The 23,366-nt window shown below is 39.3% G+C and overlaps 1 protein-coding gene across 3 annotated transcripts in view; it reads right to left on the bottom strand.

Annotated features, from left to right (window-relative positions):
* The window catches only part of Fmn1 (formin 1), a 363,324-nt gene that overhangs the window by 12,488 nt on the left and 327,470 nt on the right, over positions 1-23,366 (bottom strand). For all 3 annotated transcript variants that reach the window (XM_076848461.2, XM_076848463.2, XM_076848464.2), the window contains 2 exons: positions 19,319-19,370; positions 14,310-14,459 (listed from right to left, as the gene is read on the bottom strand). In XM_076848461.2, the coding sequence (XP_076704576.2) occupies positions 14,310-14,459; positions 19,319-19,370 (202 nt within the window). The remainder of the gene's footprint in view (positions 1-14,309; positions 14,460-19,318; positions 19,371-23,366) is intronic.

Raw genomic sequence — 23,366 nt, 5'->3', positions numbered from 1 at the left:
AATACCTGACTAATGAATGACCTGCATCAATAACTTTTTCCTCATGTTCAACAGTTTAAGTGTTTAGTAAATACTCACTTGTAAAATGATTCCTTTTTGCATTTATCTTTTGGGAAAAACCCATAAAAACACTTAAGAACCTAGTTCCAGTTATCGATGAGCTGATTGAGTACTAAATGAGGCAAGAGAAAGGGTGCTAAAGGCCACCCAAAATGTACTAAAAATTTATACATGTCAACCTATGTATACATTCCAGAATTTCTAAAGGTATCCACATGACTTTGCCTACAGGAGACTGAGATTTACTGAAGTTATATAACTTTGTTCCACATCTGGAATTAGCTTCTCACTTAAGGGATAAGAACATCTTTTGCATCTAATCAAAGAAAATCTGCTGGTTAGACAATTTCCGGGTACATGTATGCTCAACCTCCTCTTTAGCTTAATGGTTTATGGACTTGTTTTTGTTTCTGGCTCAGCTGTTGTTCCTATTTTTATTTCTGATTTAAATATTTATTCTAGAATATCACACATAGTTGCTCATGGATACTAACAGGCAAGTACTTAGACTTGATGTAAAGGCCAACTGGGGAGGTCCGGGCACAGTTGTGCATGCCTTTGATCCCAGTGGCTTGGGAGGCAGGAGGATGGTGAGTTTAAAGCCAGCCTCAGAAATGGTGATGTGCTAAGCAACTCAGTGAAACCCTGTCTCTAAATAAAATGCAAAATAGTGTTGGGGAAGTGGCTAGTCAAATGCCCCTGAGTTCAATCCCCGGTACCCCCTGACCTAAGAAAAAGGTCATATGGCAAGCCCTCTCCTCCAAAAAAAAAAAAAAAAAAATCTGAAATACAGGGGGAAAACCCATATGAACATGCTAGAGAAAGAATATACCTATCCTCAATTCATAAATGGCTCAGTGAAAGTTTTGAAAATCCCCTCCTCTTTTTCTTATGACAATGCCTATACTCCCCCCAAGGAGTTATTGGGGGCCCTGGCAAAGTGTAGTTGCTGCCAGTGTTTGCTCCAAAGCTCCTGGCCGTGAAAGGGTGGCAGCCTGGTTTCATATTAGAATCACCTGGAGTGGGAGTTCCGCCTTTACCTAGAATAAAGAAAGCTGCAAGAGAACACTGATCCCATCCAGCATTGAAAAGAACAGGATAACTGACGAAATCATCATTTTTTTCAACCCATCAGAGAGCAGAGGTCACAGGCACCTGGAACGCTATGTTCAGTCACATGCTTTCCCATAGAAGTTTAGGCCCCCAACTATTGTAGCCTTGTTTTCTGGGACAGCGTAAAGGTGAACACACTCTGGGCTCTCTACAGGCTAGATTTATGTGGCTGTACCTAAATCAAACTAATTTGGAATCCAACCATTCATGGGATGGAGGGAACATAGTACCATTTTTTTCTTTTGATATTCAGTATTTCATTGGTTTATGATACTAAAATCATCAGATACTGAAGTCATCAACAGTATCAGCAGACCCTGGGGTCATCATCAAGTGCATAATAAGAGAAACATCTTCATTTTTGACAACAGGATTGAGCAAAAACAACCAAAAAAGAGATGAGATATTGAGGGAGTGGGATAATGCTGTGTCCAGGCTGTTCACATCCTGACACAACTGCAAAACTCAGACCTTAGAGCATTAGCTGCAAAGTGTCTTGCAAAGGGTGTTATTAAGCAAAGGTGCTTCAGGGAGAGGGGGAAGAGTTAGGGATCCCTTTAAATCATAACATCTTTTAAGTCCTGCTTCAGTAAGAAAAGTTTTGTTTTATCTATTGAAATTTCAAACGTGTATTCATTTGTACAGGAAGAATTTTTTTTTTAATTTTAATTTCAGTTGGATAACTCCTGTGTATGGAACTTAAAAGGACCTACTGGAGCTCCTAGAGGGGAATGGAAAACAATCTCCCTCTTGAGGAGAACCACAGTCAACAGAGGCCTCTTCATAAAGATTTGTCCAGGGATATCTTGGAGGTAGACACTGGATTTGAGATGATGAGGCTTCACAAAGGATGATTCTTCTGACAGCCACAGCTATCAGATTCCAGATTTGGGGATCTAATAACTATTAAATCTACAAAAGTCAAAACATAGCCAGCAGTACTACTGTCCCCTACCTATAACCTTCCAGATGTGCTCTGAGGTTGGGAGATCACAGATCTCTGGCAAACAGTCATAGTCAGGTATGTGAGGACAGACGGGGATGAGCACAATGGAGTTCAGTACGACACCATCACTGTGCTACTAAACTTCAAAGAGGAAACTTGACCAGCCCTCCAGTAGTGTGACCTGAAGACATCACTCACAGCATGACACAGACCACGCGCTTCCTCCATGCCTCTCAGTGTCAATGACTTTGGAAACATCGGTGGGTGAAGGTAAAGAAATGGGAGGCACTGGGGGAACATGGTTCATGAAGCAGGTGCCAGGAAAAGCAAGACATCAGATCAGCTGTGATGTATGTCTCTTTTAGGAACTTAGTATCACTCTTCACTAAAGAGGCAGGCCAAAATGGTCTAGAGAATGGGCAGAGTGTGCTCTGTTGTCAACCCTCATAGAAATGGATGCCACAGAGAGCACTAAGCTCCCTAAAAGGTACAATGGCCAAAGCTGAATGTCCAAGCCACTATACCAAAAGATTCATCCTCAAAGGTAAAGAGAGCTGAACCCAGAACCTTTCTAACTAATTCAAGAACTCATGACTATTTTGAAATACACGCAGGAACACCATGAGCCACATTTGGAAAAAACATGTCTTCGTCACTGGCCCAGTTGATTGTGACCTAGGGCCCTTTGAAGGGTGGAGAGGTCTTTATGAAGTGGAAAGGTACCTCCTAGCACCTGTAAAATGAATGACTTGCCAGTCTGCCTAATCTACGAGGGTTGGTTGTGCAATCCCTATTAGGGCCAGTGTTTTCTCCAAGCAAATGATGATACTCTTGTGGTCTCCTTTAGAATAAAAAGTCAAAGAAGGGGTATAAGCAACTGCAGAGATGACACACCAAATTCCTATTCACTTCTTTTCACAACGATTTTCTTGCAACCCAGGACAAAGTAACAATAGGCCATAGCACAAGGAGCACCTTACAGATTTTAGGGAGGAGTAGAGGGACTTTGTTGCCTCAGAAAATTCACTATAATATGAATTATGGCTCTTCAGACAGAGGAGATTGGGCAACAAGTTGATACTTTCCTTATAAGGATTACTTAAAACATAGATGATATTAACATCACAGAGGCTGTAATGTGCTTTGAGGAAGACATGGCTACATCCGGCTATATCTCAGTTGCCCTGTGGAGTTCATTAAGGTCTTTCAATACCCTATAAGTTAACAATAAAGTACAGCCACCAGTTTGTTGAGTCAATTTATTCCTCTGTAGCCACAGGAGAAGGGACTAATGTCCAGGTTCACTTCTAAATAAGTGCGATCATGGAGACCTGCCAGGGGCTGTAGGGACCGCTGTTATTTCTACCCTTCCTGACAGAATTCACTCAACTAGGCATTTCTGAATTCTGATTATTTCCACCATAGGCCATGGTTATAGTTATGAAAGTCAAAAGTCACTTTCTACTGTCAGTGAAAAAGAAAACAACAAGAAGACCAAACTCAGGCTGGGGTTGTGGCTCAGTGGTAGAGCGCTTGCCTAGCATGTGGGAAGCACTGGGCTCAATTCTCAGCACCACATATAAATAAATAAATGAAATAAAGGTTCATCAACAACTTAAAAAACAAAAACAATTTCATTAGCTCCTCAATGTAAAGGGAAATTTCTCTCTCACTGTAGGAGCTGACAAAAACATCACTGACTATTCTATGTGGAACATTTCCAAAGGGCAAGAAAATGAAACTGAGAAAAAGGCCATAGACAATATGAAACACTGTAACTCTCAATCCTCTTATCTCAGGCAGGCAAACAGGGCCACATACTTAGATGGACACACACTCTTCTAGGCCCATTTTCTCCTCAGAGCCTGACCCTTGACCCTGGCTACCTCTTTCCTCTCTACTCTCATGCCCCCCAGGTCAGCCTCGCAGGCTGTCATGGTAAGACAGACCAGCAGGAACGAAATACAAGCCGTAGGCTTAGAAGACTGAGCTGCTCACACATCAGGATCTATCGTCTAAAGGTTATTCCATGATAAATTAGCCCATCATTTCTACTTCCTAAATCTGACAATTTTCCACACCCCATTCCTCAGTAAGATATTTTTCTGTTTTCAACTAAGGAAGTCCTTTTGGAGACTGAATTTCAGCAGTTACACAAATCAGCCACTTGGTAGTTTTTGTGGGTTATCACTTGTAGTACCCAAACACACTTTGACTTGGAGTGATTAATTGCAGAACAAAGGCTGCTTCCGTTTGCAGAGCTTCTCCTCCAGGCCACAGGGGAGTGGAAGTGGAGGGGGGCTAGACTTGCCCTGGAATGCCTGATCAGTTAAAGCCAATCACTCTGCACTTGGTAGACATAACACTCTGAGCCGACCCGGAGATCTAGGTGCAGAGTGAAAGGTAACAGCACTGCCTCTCCTCACTTGGGAAGAGGGCCTGGGAGACAGCTTGGAAAAGTGAGGGCGGCTCTGTGTTATAAACCTGCAAATGAAATGGAAGTGCACAGCTCATCTTTGGAAGACATTTCCAATGCTGATAATGAAGACATGCCTGTGCTTGCTGATGTTGATTCTCCTTTTCCTTTTGAACCCTGTACCACCTAAGGAGTCTCACCAAAAACTCACACTGATCAGAGCCTGTTTGCACAGTGACTAGAACAAAAAGGGGAGGAAGCAGGGGAGATTGTCTGGAACAGGGAGCCTTCCTGGCGCCCCTCAAATCATACTACCCAGGCAGCCCCCTCTGTGCATCTCTGCCCAAGGCAGGAGCTGTCAAGAGTCTCACAGATAAGTAATTTAGAAATATTCTGGCTGAATGAAGGAGACTTACTTTGGGTTTCCATTGCTCTCTGCCAAGCTAGAGAAATAGAGTGTGGACAGATGCTCTCTAAGGTCCTGATTTGAGCTCCAAAGAGGTTTGAGGCTTGGCACAGCAATAAATCCCAGGGATCTTCACCTCCTTGGTTTTTTTTTTTTTTCTTCTATTTTTTTAAACAAATTGAAAGTAATGTAATCAAGAACAGAGAAGGTGATTGTTTTACCCCATCAACTAATCTTTCTTGTTCTGAACATGTCTATTCTCTTTAACAAAGCTATTAAGATTTTTCGATTCTTGGGCAAAAGTGACCCATGTGGGATATATTTGAGGAATTCCACCACCACAATCCAAATAAATAAGATGTCTCATCTCTCTACAGCAGACAGCAAATCTCATAATCAGTTTCAACATGGCAAAAGAAAACATAATGGTCATTTATTTGTTCAAAAATATTAATTGAGCACCTACTATGCATAAGGAAACAGAGGTCTTAGAGAGAAAACAAATTAGTAGAAGACATTGTACTTATCTTCTAGGATCCTACAATTTATTTAAGAAATAAAATGTTTATTACCTAAAGAATGAAAAACAAATCAGTAAGTGCCAAAATTGGAGGCTCCATAAAAACACCCATAGTTTTGGAGGAGAGACAGCTCCCAGAGATTGGAGAAAAATAAATGAAGCAGTCTGTGAACAGTACATTAAAGTCTTACAGAAATAGTTTCATAGCTTATATATCAATTAAGACATACCAGATATTTTAAAAGAATGTGTTAACAGATATTTTTGAAGATTGTGTTTAAATTTAGTGGTGAGAAAACAAATTAGTAGAAGGCATTGTACTTATCTTCTAGGATTTATATTCCAGCAATATGCAAACACCAGAAACCATGGTAGACAAAGCACTCAGAGAAGGATCCACCAAAAAGAGAGCACTTAGTTAGGCTGATTCCAAAAATCATACTATGTGATTCCTCCAAGCAATGTGACCTTCTAGAATGTTCTCATCTCTTCCTTTTCTAAGTAGTTGAATTTATCTGCTTTATCAATCTGTAGCTCATTTCCTACCTAAAACTGTAGGAAATTAAGAGATACCAGATCACCAAAGTCTAGTCCCTAAACTTGGCTGAGAGTAAGATAAGGTAAGGTAAGTTGTCCTCCTTTCTCCCACTTCTGAAGTTAATTCTGTACATTTAGACAGAGAGGCAGTGGAGTCAAGGCATTTATTGAGACAACCAAGCACAAATGTTCTTGCTCTGCCATCCTATTGGGGAACTTCTAAAACCACAGATTCCTAGATTCCAACCTCTGGAGTTCTGATTCAGTGGATCTATTTATAGTGGTTCTGAAGATCTGGCAGGTTTGTGAGCTGTTGATCTCCAACATTCCCCTACTGGCTTTTGTGTTTCCCTTCAATGCCCTGCTGAGGGTATCCTTTTTATAGCTAAATATCCTTCCAAAGTCCTCTCTAGCTTCTACATTTCCTCTGCATCATTTTCTCCTCCAAACTCTCATACTACCTGGGATTTCTAGTGCACACTTGCTACCAATTTACCATTCTGTGAAGCCCTCTCTATGTCAATAAACCTGTTTCTAGCCCTATGCTGTAGAACACACCATAGAAGATTCAATGGAGAACAATCTTACATCCTGGAGGTGGAAGGAGACACACCAAACAACTAAAATAACAGGTTGGAATGAGTTAAATGCTAAAGGGTGGTAAGAAAAACATTCTGTCCAAAGACCAGGGAAAAGGTAATTCTTCGTAGAAGGATTTCGGACAATTTCTAGAGGAAATGGCACAGCAGTGAATCCCAAGGATGTGGGGGAGGTTGTCCTTAAAGGATGACTATTTCCTGATCAGAAAATAGCCAGGGATGATGCAGAGTGAGGAGATTATCTAATAAGAACACAAAGCAAGAAGGCACAGGTGGGAGAACCAGAAAGTAGTCATTATATTAGGATGTGGATAGGAAATGAGGTTGCAAAGTGGGTTGAGGGCAGGTTCTTGGAGGGTCAGCTGTAACTTGGGAAAGAATATGGACTACTTGAAAGAGCTCAAGCTTTAGTGTCAAAAACAAAAAACAAAATCCCCCTAGGATTTTATCCTCATTCGAATTGGTTATTAGTGAAACTGTATTACTCTCTCATCCTTATTTTTTAGGGTTGCTGTGAGGACTCAAAAAATGAAAGTATCAAACATAGCTATTTCTCATCTCATTATTTCATGAGCAATGAGAAACAACAGAATATGCTTACAGAGACTGATACGGTCTAACTTCTGATTTGAAAGCTAGCTAGATGTAATGTTAAGGGACAAAGAGGAAATAGAAAACCTCTAGGCAGAGAGAACAGTTACAGGGATGTTTCAATATCCCAGGTGTGAGATGACGAGGTCTTGAGTTAAGACAGAGCCACTGTGAATCTAAGGCAAAGAAGAATGACCTCAGAGGAGCAAAACTGAGAAGTGTCAGCAAGAGGTGGAAAATGAATCTCGCAGCACTGAAGATGATTTGGGTTTCTTGCCTGTCTTTTGCTACTATGAGGAGGACAGTGTAAGTTAGGGAACCTAGGAGGGTTGGGCCTCAGTTGAGACAGAATGACTTCTAGTGGGGACATGATGAAGTGCAGATGAGGGTTGGGCATCTTTAGCAATGTCCCAGTGTGCAACAGGAGATTTACCTAAAATTTAGAAAGGAGGTCAGTTCTGGATAGGAATACTTGAAAGGTCTTGGCAAAGCTGTGAATATTGTTGAGAGAGGGTGAGGGTGGAGAGAAGAAAGGAGGAAGACTGAGACCTGAACCTTGCAAAAGGTCCACCCTTAAGGAATTAATGAAAAAGAGAAGTTAATGAAGGAGGCAGAGAGGCAGTCACCTTCACAGAAAGAAGGCCTAAGTATACTATCAGAAATGAGGCCTTTTAAGATAGAAAAAACTACCAGCATCATCAAAAATAAGCAGCAGCTGGGTTAGCCATTTGATTTTGCAATTAGGAAATGTGGTAAAGGCTGCCAATTATATCAACATGCCATTTTCTTGCTTCCTTCAGTAACAGAACCCACAAGACTTTAGCTGGGCACATGGCTCCTGGCTAAGCCTGCACTTCTTAGTCTCTGTTGTGTATGTTCATAGCCATTTCCCCAATGGGCTAAATCGGGAAGAGACATAAGCACCTTCCAGCTCATGCTGCTGAAAGCACAGGGTGTGCTCTCCCCCACCCTGCCTGGAACTCAGGAGTGTGGTGGACACAACATGTGCCATCTTCATTCAGCCTTGTGACTAGGGATAATGCCACAAGAGAAAGGGAAACTGGGCCCCTGACATCTAAACTCCTTACACCAGATTGTTATGCAAAGAAAAATTAATTTGTCCCTTAAATGACAGTTACTTTGGTCCTTGTTTTGGAAGCCAGGACTTTATCCTTATAGATATAGGAGAGAGGGTGGGGTGAGGAAATGAATATAAACCATTCTCCTAAAAGTGAGAAGGGAAAGGAAAAGATAGCTTCCAGGGGAAGGATGGTCAAGAGGAGTGTTTTGTTTTAAAAATCACGGATTTTACAATTCTTAACATTTTTTAGTATGTACACTCTCCTTGTTCATGGAATATTTTTAGTTGTAAGGAGGCAGTTTAAAATTTTTGCTTGGGAAACTAACAAGTGGGTTTTATTTTTGTCATTATGATAATTGTATTCATAAGTAAGGTCTTTGGGGACATTTACTGTTTGTGTACTTGCACAGAACTATTTTCAAATGGGACTTAGGAAAATTCAAAGTTTTGCCAATTAACTAGAGGGTGATCATTTATATTATTAAGAAATCCCTTTAAAATAAGAAACTTCTTAGCATTTAGGTATATATAAACCATTTAATTACATAATGGAAGGTTAGGGAAAAGAAAGTCACTTGTTAGTGAAATGGTCATGTATAGAGGTCAGAAGGAAAGCAGAATTCAATACATAAATATTTTAGTTTAGGGAGTTTTTTTCAGGAATAACTATATCATGCAAAGACATGAAATACCTGCAATGTCTGTCCTGCGCTCAATGGCCCCTTTGTGGGTTGAGGGGTGACCATACTAAGTTCTAAACTCTTGGTCCTACAGCAACCCAAGCAGTAGGGAGCTCTCAGAACCACCCTTGGGATAACCCCAAACAGCCTGGAACTATCTGCTGTCCAGTCAATGGCAGTCACATAATTAACCATAATAGCTGCACAAAATATACTTAAAACAACATTCCTGTTGGTATTTAGCTGCACTAAAATAACAAAGTAACTATCCATTCCCCCATGGTGTAAATTATAGATATTATGGCTATGTACATGATGAAATTTCTTATTTGCATTTCACATAAAATTCACCAAACTCTTTATCCACTCATTACTTACCCATTATGGGTTTTTTAAATAGCACTTTTAAAAAGTTTGCTTTGGCTCAGGGTGAAGTACTTGCCCAGACTTTATTCCTGGAGGCATGACTCCCCTGGGCCTTCTTCACCTTTTGCAAATTCATAGCTCATTTTGTGGGGGTGGGAGTGGTTTGTGTGTATGCATGGGCATATGTGAGAGCAGTCTTAATATTTCCTAAATGATGAAATATCTTATAAGATATAAATATATCTATAACCCAGAGGAATTAAATAGCTAAAACAATCATAATATGCAGAAAAGGGATAAAGAATATACCGTTAAAGGTAGCAGCAAGAATTAGGTTACCTCTTTGCCATCATGCATATACTTGGATAAAATTTGTTGATACATAGTGGAAGAAAAGAATGTGCTAAAAATTCACTGAATGTTTAAATATTAAGAGAGACACAAATGTAACAGTATATAAAAAGGTAAAACTCAGGAAAAGCTGCTTTCAAGCTTAAAATACAGTCTTGAGGAACTATAATATACCACCAAATGCACTGTTGGATGTGAATGAGCAGAGGAAAATATTTTTGTGTGTGTGTTAGTTTAATTAAAAATATGTGATCCTCAAGATCAACATAAATATTTTACATGAAGAACTAGGGGAGAGAGGCAAGGTAATTGTAGACACTGACCAATTTAAAGAGGGCAGTGACAGCTACCAACCTCTCCCCCATTCATCTGTCAGACCTTGGCTTGAATGTCTTCCAATATAGTTCCTAACGAGTTCAAGAGCAAAGAGAGGAATTATCTTAAAAATTAAAGATGGAGGTCCTCAATCTATTAGAAAAAAATCCTTTCTAGATTGATAGATTCATAGGGGCTTTGAGCTAGAAGAGATCAGAGCTAACATTTAGTTCCTGTCTCATCCTAATGCATACATTTCATCATAGGGACAACTGGGTCCTACATAGTAAATGGCCCATGATCATGAAGCGAATTAATGGCAGAGTGAAAGGTTAAAATGTTGATTTTTGACTCTGTCCACTAGAGGTAGAGGTTTCTTTTTCACTGATGGTCACTACCTATTCTCAGAAGGAATAAGAGAAAGGACTGGTATTCTTCCCTGGAGGATGAGTCTTGCTAACGGGGTAGTACAATGACTGGGTGGGCCCAGACTGAAAGTCTGGGGTTTAGGGGCTTCTGGATTTGTGTCTGGATACAGGAGTTTGCACTTTTGCCTAAGACTATCTTAAATTAAAAGGAAAATTTGATGCCATGAATATACAACAGACAGTAGATTGCTCTTCTAGTAAGAGTTAATTGACAGAAAAACCATGTCCCAGTGAATATCTTATCTCTTCTACTCAACCAGAGTGGTGCCTGACACCAGTTTAATGAAATAGTTTATTGCTCACTCAAAAGGGACAGGAATATTGGAAGTTTTCATAAGTCATTTGTGTGTCTATAGATTCCTCCTGGTTTTATTAGGGGCAGCTGTTGCCTTGTTATGGAGATACATTTATCTCAACTTTGCACCAAGCTAATGCATATGCATGGAAGTCACGCTAAGCAGACAAAGTAGTAAACATTCTCTATTTAACCTAAAGTTAACCTCACGTGGCCTAACATAGTTTTCAATACTTTAATTTCATTTGGAAATAGAGTTTAAACAAAACATCATTTTCTTTTACAAAATACTATTACTGATTTCATTTTCGGATTCATTGCACTGTCTTTCCTTTTCCTATCTCCTCTCCTCTCCCTTCCCTTCTTTCCCTGTTGTCTAATCTACTGAATATCTATTCTTCCTCTCTCCCTCCATATTATGTTAGCTTTCACATATCAGTGAAATATTCAACCTTTGGCTTTGAGGACTGGCTTATTTCACTTAGCATGATAGTCTCCAGATCCATCCATTTACTAGCAAATGTCATAAAGTCTTTCTTCTTTATGTCTGAGTAATACTGTTTTGTACATACATATCACATTTTCTTTATCCATTCATCTGTTGGTGGGCACTAAGTTCATTCCATAGCTTGGCTATTGTGAATGGAACTGCTAAAAACATTGATGGGGCTGTGTCACTGTATTATGCTGATTTTAAATCCTTTGGCTATATACCAAGGAGTGGGATAGCTGGGTCAAATGGTGGTTCTATTCCTAGTTTTTTGAGGAATCTCTATACTGCTTTCCAGAGTGGTTTTCAAACATGTTTAAAAATAAGTGGGTTCAATTTTTTCTGATGGGATTCAAACTACATTTTTCCCCCTAATAGCTACATGATGTCAGGTTCATTTGGTTAAGAATTTAGTTTTTCAGAATGTCTTTGTACTACTCTTGTTGATGATGTTATGTTACCTCTTGACATTCAGTATTGTTGGGACTTCATGAATTTCTGGGGAATGATTAATCAAAATAATAATATCAAATATCACTAAATAAATGTCAAAACAAAGTAATTATATTGTTTCCTGTTTAATTATAATAGAAAAATTTAAATTATTTTGCTTATTTTATCCTAATGAATATATGATTGTAAGAGTCTGAAAGCTAAAATCCTTAGCAGATAGAAAGACAAAAAAAGAAAAAAATTCTTACCTCACAAGAAAACCTGGGTGATCACTTTAACTGGATAATCACTTTAACTGGTCGAACAGGAATATACATAATGTGCTATTGTTTCCTTACTAATAGATTTTTCCAAACAGGTTGCTTCCAAAAATATTTTGTAAGCTGTCATTAGCTTTCAGAGATGTTGCTTTAGGTGGGAAACCTTGGTGATCCATCTCACAAAGCATGGCTAGAAAGAAGAGACCCTGAAACTGCTAAATGAGAACTGAAAAGGGTCTTGTGAAGTTGTGACCCTTTAAAGGTGTTGGTTTACAGAGTGTGAAACAGGCAATTTACCAGCTGTACCCAGGAAGCTACTCTGAAAATGCTATGGTGGGGAATCAGAGAAAAAGTCATTCTGAAGATTGCTAGATACCACCACCACAGTAGACCCATAATTAGTTTGGTCTAACTTCTTTGACAGGGGAAATTTCTTAATTTGGAATACAATTCAGTATTTCAACAGAAGATTATTAACATGAAACGCAATCCATTACCCTCTCTGTTGTTTTTTTTTTTTTTATTATTATTATTTTTTTGGACCATTTTTAAAACTCTAAGGACAAATTCACTAAGGACTATGCTCAAAATGGGACATGCAAATTCCTTATCAAAAGCTGCACATTCAGAACCCATTGCTGGGTTCCAAGCCTTCTGTGTGGATCTGGAGAGCCAGTGGGCCCACTGCCATCCTGTTGAAACAGGAAGAGGAGCTCACTCTACCACTCTCATTAAGAATTGATTTTGTGGAAGTTAATTTTAGCTTACTTTTAAGCGCTAGATAAGCAGATAAGCATTGTTGGGTGCCAAGAATTTTAGAATGTTTTTCATAATGTGGTCAACAACCCATTTTTAACATACCCCTTGACTTTTCTAGATTTTATGAGGCCCATAATTACATTTTTTAGTGGGGTGGTGTGATATTTCAATACATGTATCACAATGTGTAATACCTGGTCAGGGTAACTGCAACATCCGTCACCTTAAACATTCTTCATTTCTTTGTTGAGAACATCCAAAATTCTCTCTCCTAGCTATTTTGAAAAGTGAAATTATTGTCAACCATACTTACCCTGCCATGCTATAGATTTAAATTTTCTCTCTTTGATTTATCTATATGATAAATATACCCAGTTTAATTCCCATATTCCCAAAGAGGTAACTATGGAAAGACATGTCAATAAACTGTTTTTTTGTTTCTTTTTCTTTCTTTTTTTGTTTGGTGGAGCTGGGAATTGATTCCAGGGCTTCATGCATGCTAAACAAGTGCTCTACCTCTGAGCTATAAGCTAAAGCCCCAGTATTGATAAACATTCTTAAAGCTCTTTGACTTCCTTGGAAAGAATGGCTTTTTAAAAAAAGATTCCTTGAGAAAATATTTAGAGACTCATTAATACTGGGTAAAAAATCTCTAAATTTTAGAAGTCTTAAAAACAATGTTCTTACAATAGTGCTTAAAGGTCAAACATTAGTATACGTTTTGTGCATGTTTAAGAATATGGGATGTATACTTTTCTTTGATTACAAAGTGAAGAACACAAATTATGGCATTTTAGGTCTCTCACTGTTATGTGAGATATAGCTTCTATAATTAAATGAATTGTCTCCTTTGTTTTGTGGAACTTTTTCTCCTTCTAGGCCATTCTGAATGATGTTCTCATACATCTGTTCTTCTAGAGCTAGTGGAAGTCTAAATCCATGTCATCCTTTACAGGATAGCAGTAGCCTAACCACAAGAACAATTTCTTTTTTGATAAACAGGGCCAATGTCAGTCTCTCTAGAGAGAATGAACACACGAACACACACACACACACACACACACACACACACACACCCTATATTCAGGGCCAATTTTTTTCTTCTACCCCCAACTAATAAAATCAGGAGGCTGCGAGGAGGCTGAGCGGCATGCAGTTTGATGTCCTCAGCAGGATACGGGGAGTCAGAAGTGACGCTGTAAATCCAGCGCGGGGCTTCAACACTGTGTGAAGTGTGGCCTGAGCCTCGGAGATTTCCCTTTGATGCAAGTTCAGTATATTAATGGGAAAAGCATTCACTTTTATTTGTCTGTACTGTCTGCGACGGCAAGGCTGCCTCATTTAGGTTGGGCGGACATGAAAATACACAGAGAAGCAATCTGTTGCAAATTAGCACAACTCTCCTTTCATTTGCTAGCTAGTAATTAGGAGGGGTTAAGAAAGTGTAACTTATCAGATTGTATAAGTGTATCTGCTTGTGTGGACAGCAAGCTTTCTCCCAATTGCCCTAGGAACCCTGAGGCAATAATCCTTCCTGGATGTCCACTTTATCCAAAAGAAAACATGGGCGTGTGTGGAATATACACACTTTGTTGGGTTGGAAATTAATGCCTGAGGAGCATTAATGCTTTTTAGCACCTTACCTTTCTTTAGAGATGTTTTTACTCTCCCGTTTCCAAATAGCCTTGAAGTCACTGCAGAACTCATACCACACCATAAACACGTAGCCCGGTGTGATCTCCTTCTCACCGGCCTTTGGTTTCATTCCAAAATATCCTACTGTTGTCTCAAAACTGCAACAGGTAAGGGGGAAAAATGGAGAGAGGTAGACGATGAGAAACTGTCAATACCCAAACCCACCGGGGTGTGGAAAAGCGGGTAGCTTGCCACACACCTATTCTCTAAAGATGAGTTCTGGCTCGTGGCTACTATAGTATACCCTAAGCCTCAGAAAACTAATTTGTCCAAACTGATTTGCCAGTAAGTACAATCTGATTGGGGAAACTTCTTATATCTATTAAAAACAGCACATATAATCCAAAGAAGTATGTACGTTAAACTTCCTGAGATTGTTCTTCATCTCAAATCCATGTTGCTTACCTGCTCTTCATTTTGTGTTTAATGACTACAAGACTGATGATATACTGACTCAATAGCATTATTAGTAGTCAGGTAGATGTCCATTGGGAACAACTAAACTGCTGAATGTTTCAAGGAAAATCAGTTCTATCTGTTTCCTGGCATACTCTGGCTTTGTTATCTTGCACTGAACCCTCAGTATCTATGATTCAATTTTCTCAAGGGTACAATAGGAGACTCAGACTATATGATCTTTAAGAGAGTTACATTTAGATGCTTGATGCCATATAAAGACATAATCTACCAACAAACAAAAATAGATATAATTGTGAAACTAGCAATGTTTGGATGAAAAAAATCACCTCTGATCTTGAGAAATGATCTCCAATCTGATCAGAAAAGAACTCAGATTTTCCAGAGTAGATTTCCAAATATCACTAAGACCTACCCCATGGAACCTCACTGTGTAGCCGACTTCCCAGGCCTCCCAAGCAGCCCTCCTTGGAGGCACTAGCTTTGCAGCAATTTTTAGCTCTGAACTCAATCTTTCCCCCTTACCCTCACCCACCCCAAGCCACACAAGCTCATTTGCCATAAGCAAGAACACTTAAATAGCCCCCTTTTCTGGGGTGTTGGAAACTAATCAAAGCAGGAGTGGCTGGCCAGGTTTATTACTCAATACCCTATCATCTGTTCAGACACAGTGTCTTTTTTCTTTTTCTTTTCTTCTTCTTCTTATTTTTTTTTTTTTTTGTGACCGTCCTGAATACTGAGTTCCTAATGGAACTCTATTCAATGGCACATATAAAACCCTGAAGTCCCATTACTATTATGGAGCATACTTTCATCTCACTCTCAGTTATTGGGCAATATGTATCTCATAAGATTTTATCACATTTCACAGATGAACTGTTAATTGATTCCATGGCTACGATTAGGTGAGATCCAAGCTGGAACTACAGCTCTGAGTCCCATAAATTCTTTGTGCTTCTGTAAATAACAAATCTGTTTTTAATGCAAATTAAAACTACTGGTCAGGGAGTTTTGGACCCTGGTTATTAAAAGACTGAAGTGCATACGTGGAGAAAGGCAAGGGCTGTAGTAATCTCTTAAGGGGTTCTCTGATAATTCCAACCAGTAATCAAAGAAAGTAGCAAAGTCCACTCTCTGCCCAGACATGATTTCTAATGCTGTGGCGGTCAAAATACTTATAAAACCAAATGCGCACTCTACAGCATATTCAAAATGGAAATTATACTGACTGCAGTATGGGAACACATAAGGGAAGAGTTCCTAAAGCAGCAGAACATAAGTTTTCTATAAGGTCGTAGGACTTTAGAATGGAAAGGGAGAGACTTTAATATTCTCATTTTACAGATAAGAAAACAGAGGCATGGAAAGATTGAATGACTTCATTCACTGACAGACTTGGGTCTAGAACTCAGGTCCCCTGACTCCCTGGGGGAAATGCTCTTTCTGTTCTTCCCTTCTGCGATTCATGCTCACTGACAAAGGCACTTAGATAAAATAGTCATTTTCCTTGTTTCTACCTTAGACACAGTTGCCCTCTCTATCATACAGAGCCAGAACATTCATCACCCCAGGAGGGCTCACCATCAGTTCTTCTTTTATGTTCACCTTCAATACAGACACAGATGGACTTGTGCATTAACAGAGAAGAGAAAATCTCCCGTTCTCTGAATTTAGATGAAGAGGTTATTTTACAGCAGGACATAGTGATGAGCACAGTGAATCTCATCACTGAGATTCATGGATCACCCACAGCATTCCTTGGAGTCTAGATTGTGAGATGGAGACATTGCAAATATGGGTGCTGCTTCAGATAATGGCATGATTGTTGGATGGTGGTTATCGTGGAGCCTGAGAGAAGCATGCCAACATCCCAGGACCTCCCTTTTCCCACTTCTAAACTAAAGTTAACCACTGTCCCCTTGGCCTTTCCCTGTGAGTTCTTGCTTGCTCCTCTGCATGGGGATAAAAACTGAAAAGAAACACCCAATTCCAGATGTTTTTGTAACTGCTTTGGGAATGCAGAAAGCAAGTTACCCCCCTTTGGAAGAATCAGGGCAAACAGAGTCCCAGAGCATGGTGTGGTTCTGGGCTCTGCAACTCTGACAAAGATGAAGTTGCTCAGAGGATGTCCCTCATTTGATTTCAGTGTAACCCCTTTAATAAAAAACTCAAAGCCAGACTATGAACCCACAACTGTCTGATAAGATCTAGACTATTGTCCTCCCCAGACAAATCGCTCTTCATTCCAAATTCAGTTTTGATTCACAGAAGACTGATTGTTGAAAACCTTCTGAAATCTAGGCAAGAAAACTGCTGATATTTAGCCACTAGGATAATTTTCTCCAATAGACAGGAAACAAAGAATCAATGATAAGTTTTGATATTTGTAATTGTCAGCAGATAACTCTAAAATAGCATTCGGCTTTTAAAAGATTGATTTCTAATCATATGTTTTGTTTTATACAATGTTTTTGTTTCTCCCTGAGCTAGTCCCTGACTCCTTTTCCCTCATGCTATAATTCCTTGTCTGATCTGTATCATTTAAATTCAGCCAAACATCTTTAGAGTACAGACAACGATTTTATCAAAGAGCCCATAGCAAAATGAACTGTTCTACTTTTACAGCATTGGGATGCCAAAGCGGAACACATCCACTTACTGGTTTACATGCATGCCTTCAGAATCTGCTTAGGAAAAGCAAATATTCCTTAGCCTCAGAGTAAACTGTTTCTCTTGAGAATAAAACATAAGAATTTACTAAATCTCACACGAATATTGCAACAGTGACCACAACCTCCTTAAAGAGTATAACCAAACAACTGTGGTTTCTCCATTAAAGATGGCATCTGACATATTTCATGAATGACATGAAAGCTAGACTACCTTCGCCACAAAGCCACGGAAAACGCTGACAACCAAAATTTATGATTCCCCTCAGCATAGCTAATGCACAGCAGCAGCTTCGGCCTCTCTAAGGTGGGCCCCTTTTTCCTTTACTGACAGTCTTGAAAAAGAATTAGAAATTTGACATCTACCCTGCAGCTAAATTTCTATTTGGTCCAATACCAGTGTGCCCTTGTTGCAGTTTCTTCTCTATGAGCTATTTCTATAACACAGGCACATACTCATTTTATATATCGAGGAAGGAAATTTTAGTGTTGGATAAGAACAGTAGGGGGCACAAAAATCTAAAAACACAACCAGGTAATCATCTTAGTTTTCAATGATTATCATGACAGATTGATACTCATGATTCAAGAACAGGTCTGCACTCAGAAAACTACAAGATGTGCCTTAATCTTGCTTTCATCAGAATTTTAATTTTCTTGGCAATTACAGTAAGAAGCGGGGCAAGATGTTGGCACCTGTCAAAGCAGGGCAGACGGCACTGTCTGGGGGTTTTCAGTACACTCAAAAAATGTGGCTAGAGCAGAGGAAAATGGCTCATTTCTAGTTTGTTCATTTGGATTTAAATTCTTCTCCTCACCTATTTATGAGGCTCATGGTTTCCTTACCTGCTGCTCCCTACCCCTACATTCTCACCTAATCTTCTAGCACTTTTCAAATCAGTCCTAATAAAACATATTTCAGTCCTCTGCCCTGAATTTGAGAATGGCTGTGTCTGTTTCTAGTCACTTCAAAAAGGGGGGGACAACCAAGCCGACTAACCTGTCAACTAGCAAAAAGGAAAGACCTGCAAGGGCTCATCATGCATGATTATTAGGCTATCTGGGATGGAGGGTCTCACTCTGGTGTCTACTGAGAGACAGAGAGAGAGAGAGAGAGAGAGGGAGGGAGGAGCAGGGAAGAGGCCTGGAGTGGGTGTGAGGCTGAACAGAAGACCTGTGAGGTGTCTCCCAATTCTGGGGGGATTTTCCAGATGCTGAAGCTGTCCCTTCTTTCTACCTGTCCCATTGTCTACAAAAATCTTGTAGACTATATATGAGGAAAGATAAAGTCTTCTAGGTGTTTGTAATAATTGGATTAAACCAGTGGTAAAGGATCAAATTGTTCCTAACTTCCATGAAGTGGCCCAGGAGCAGAGTAGTAGAGGAGACACAAATGGATGGGATAGTGTCACAGCACATGTATGAGGCAAGTCACTTCTGAATGATTCTCCATTTCTTGGGAAAAATATCCCCAAGTCTTATAACAGAGCTTTAACCCCAGCCCCCAATTAAACCCTACCGTTCCTGGATGCATGATTTTAACAAATGGAGTCCAAAGAATGGCTACTTAAACGTTGTGGAAATGAAATAACCCAGTCCCAAAAAGACAGACACTGCATGCTCCATTGCTTACATGAGGTCCCCAGAGTAGAGCGTCACAGAGACAGGAAGTAGAAGGATGGCTGCCATGGACCAGCAGAGGGAAATAAGGAGTCAGTGCTTACTGGGTACAGAGTTCTAGGTGGGGAAGATAAAGAAGGTTCTGGAGATGGATGGTCACACAGCAATGGGAATATACTCAACAATGGTGATGATGATGATAAAGAATGTCTTCTCAAAGAAAGAACTGCAAGTAAGTCAGAATTTCTTACCTTTTCTGTGCATTCTCCAAATGGCTTTCTTCCATTTTATGTTCCTTTTTGGCTGTGAAAGAGAAAATAATTATGATTAAAATGATATTTTTCATCACACTCTTTGTATAATGGGATAGCTTTGAGTGCACCCATTGATTTTTACAGTAAATCTGAGTGCAGGGATTTACAAGCACTTGAGACCCCTCACTTTGCTACATCTGCCACACTGCTTTCTTGAAAACAGAGCTAACAGTGACCAAATAATCCTGTGTTTCTTCTAGGACACTTTTGAGAGTGAGAGGGAATGATATTAATAATTACACCTGGACAAAGATATAAATTGGAACAGTACAGGGCAGATTGGTAGATGTGGTCACTTGGGCCACAGCCAGATAAGCTTTGGCATGCTCCCATCATGTTTCCCTCACTCCAAAACAAAATAAATCCACTAGTATTTGCAGCAGCTCTTCTGGGACTCAAATAAACTCATAAGTACCCACGTATGCACTGTCTCACACTCACAACTCCTTTGGCAGTCTGCTAAATGCCTTGAAAAAAAACATACAAGACTGCTCAGGAAATCAATGATATGAGATATGTAGTCTGAACCTACAAATTAAGAACCCATGCTCTGTGGGGACTGTCAAATAAGGAGGTTTCACTCTTTCAAATACCATCTTCTCTGGCCTGATAAAGAAAAGAACATACCTCATCATCTGACATGTCACCCACTTCCCCTTCACAACCTGGTGATTACCCTTTTCCTCCTACGGCCTCTGTATTTCTGACAGATTATTTCTTTACTCATTTGTCTACCATACAACAATTGAATGTAAGCTTCAATAAAGCAGAAACTTCATTTGCCTTGCTTTCTGTTACAGATGTAAATGTGGGAAAGGACCCATGTAAATTATTTAACAAAAATGCATTTATTGGATACCACCTACTTAAAAGGAGAGATACTAGCTTTCCTAAGCATTAACACTTTGTTTAGAATATGAACATAAGCTACAGATTCTGAGGCTTAAGTTTTATACTAGTATCTCCAAGCATAATACATTTCAATTATTAAAATTATTTTGCTTAATATTAAACTAATTTGGTTTTGGTCAGTAAATCATTTTGAGCAGGGCTTAGTCACAGTTCCAGTCATCTGCTGCTGTATGTTCCTCTCCATGGTCATATACCTAGCAGAAATCTCTGTGAAATAGTCTGGTACTCAGCCCAATCAGATATTGAGAAATGACTTTCAGTAGTGAGCAGGTTCCCCCAAAGGTGAATCAAACTAGCTATAGGTTCTCATCTAGTGAAAAGAGGGAGGACAACACCTCTCTTAGGCCTGAGTGCCTTCCTGAAGGACCTTAGCTTTTCTCCATCACTAGATGGTTTCTAATTGGGTACTTCCACGCTGTGCTAAGTAGATTGTGTCCAAGTATCACTGCATATGAACTTAATGACAAAAAATACCCCATTCAAAGTGACTTAAACAGTAAGACTTTTTAATAACTCTATGGGAAATAACAGTATCCAAATGCAAAAGAAGGTACTATGTTTTTTAAAATATGTATTTGCAGTATTGGGAATTGAACCTAGGGCCTCACGTATGCCAGACACTCTACCACTGAGCTGAATCCCAAGACCTTTAAAATTTTTATTTTGAGACAGTCTTGCTAAGTTGTCCAGACTGGGCTCAAACATGTAATCTTCCAGCCTCAGCCTCTCAAGTTGCCGGGATTACAGGCATGCACCACCATGTCCAGCTAAAGAAAAGTGTTATTTTAATTTTTTTAGTTGTCAATGGACCTTATTTTATTTATATGTGGTGTTGAGAATTGAACCTACTGCCTCACACGTGCTAGGCAAGCACTTTACCACTGAGCTAGGTTTGTAGGTTTGTAGAAAAGTGTTATTAAGAAGCAAAGAACATTATAGTAACTCTGAGTTTTGGGGAAAAGAGTCTTGAGAATGAGAAGAATTAAGAGGTCTGAATTCTTCCCACACCCAGGGACTATGCACAGATAGAAAAGGCCTCCTCCCCATGTATGACTTAGAAGCTTTTCCAGCCTAAAATACTTCTCTTACCACAACATGTGAAAGTTCCAACTATATCTTCATACATTTTAAGTCTCTAAGTCAAATTCAAATATATTAGATGAAAAGAAAATGTTTAAAACACTAGGGTCACAAGCTCAATTTCTAATGTCATCAACAAATAAGTCATTAAGGGCCAAGTGTAAGCATCTCAATGTCCTAAAATTCTATTCCTTGTTTCTCCATGCTGGAACTGGGGAGTCTTATTGTGAGTAAGTGAACAGGGAAGTGGGAAAGCCATGTTCCATTTAGGAGAGGTCAGAAACTTGTCAGCAAAACTTCTACTTTTTTGGGAGAATCTGAAAAGAGATTTTTAAATGAATATCTCAACTTTTAAAAATGTTTTCCCACACTTTGAAGAACAAAGCAACCCTTCCTGCAAGTCATATTTATCTCTGCAACCTCTGACTTCATTCAGCCCTTATTGACTATCGACACATCATGAAATAGGTAGGTTTCTTCATGCATCCACACACAGACACTATTCTCGGTGCTTGGGTCCCAACAGTGAAGAAAGCAGACAAAGGTCCAGAACTTTCATTCCAGTTTGGAAAGACAGACCATCAATCCTGAGAGAAAAAGATCCAGTGTAAGTAATTTCTGACCAGGGTTAGCAGGAATATTCTAGAGCATAGATGGATACCTACAAAAGGAACCTCTGCGGGTTACTGAATGAGACATGTCTAGACAGCTAGTGTACAACACATCAGTACTAGGCCGAAAACAGGAGACAATATTAAAATTGGAGAATAAATCTTAGATGAAAATTGTCCTTATCCTACAACTTTGTCAAATAGTGGCTCTGAATCTATGTATGAGATTTATTTAATCTTCTATTCCACCAAGCCCTGTGGACAGTAGTTTTTGGATACTTTTTTTTTTGTTTTTGTTTGTCAATTTAAACTTTGGTACCACCTGTGGGGGTAGGGTGGGTAAGCATCTTCTTAGAAGAGTAAGTTTGGAGAGGTAGTAGCATCAGGAGAGAGAGAAATAAGCATCCCTTGGCTCTTCTCTCTCCTTCACAAGAAGCTGTCTCCTTGCCTGCAGCGAGTTAAATTTAACTCTTTTTCAAATCAGGGGAGTAAAGGAGCTGCTTAAAATGACAATACCTTCAAGATAATAAAAATAATAAGAAATAAGTCAGAATACTAACAATGAGAAGTTTCACTTAACATTGATCTTTCAAACTTCTTCATCAAGGCTATATGTTCACAGTGATCATGATGAATTTCTGGAAGCAATTTGAGAGAGGGAAGTAAGTTCGCTCCATGACTTACCTGTGGCACAATAATTTTTTCTGTCATTGGTAGAACTGGTATTGCTTTCTTAAATTTTAATTTTTCTCCATGAAACAGCAGTGTGTATTTTTCATAATTCTATAGTCACTGGCATAGAAGCAACAGAGCATCTCAGGAAAATATGTTTTTGTTTAGGAGATATTTATGTAGATTTTATTTGGTGTATTCTTTACTGAGTAAAGACCACTTTCTTCAGCACAAATCTTTTATGCCTCAGGATTTTATTTTCTTGAGCATTGCATGGTGTTTGTCTCATTAGTTGTCATGAAATTGCCCCACAACAGTAATTCTGAAACTCGTGTATATAATAACCTACACCAAGAGAAGCAGAAATGGCCCTTTCTAGTCAATGATTGTGGAATAAAGGAATCCAAATCAGAATGCAAGACAGTTATGTGCCAAGTTTTAAGCCCTCCTCTATCACTTAAATGCTGTGCTTTCCGTTGCTATTTCTACATCTTTTCTTTCTTTCTACTCTGAAAACTTGAAACCGTCAAAGTCATTCATGAGAGTTGGAGTCAACTTCTTCCAAACTCCTGTTAACAAGGATATTTTGCCCTCCTCCCGTGAATCATGAATGTTCTTAATGACATCTGGAATGGCGAATCCTTTCCAGAAAGTCTTCAGTTTACTTTGCCCAGATCCATCACTATCAACAACAGCTATAGCCTTGAAAT

This window comes from Callospermophilus lateralis, chromosome 3, assembly GCF_048772815.1.
Source record: "Callospermophilus lateralis isolate mCalLat2 chromosome 3, mCalLat2.hap1, whole genome shotgun sequence".
Taxonomy (NCBI): domain Eukaryota; kingdom Metazoa; phylum Chordata; class Mammalia; order Rodentia; family Sciuridae; genus Callospermophilus; species Callospermophilus lateralis.
The sequence above is the reverse complement of the archived record's forward strand: the minus strand, read 5'-3'. Positions and strand labels throughout refer to the sequence as shown.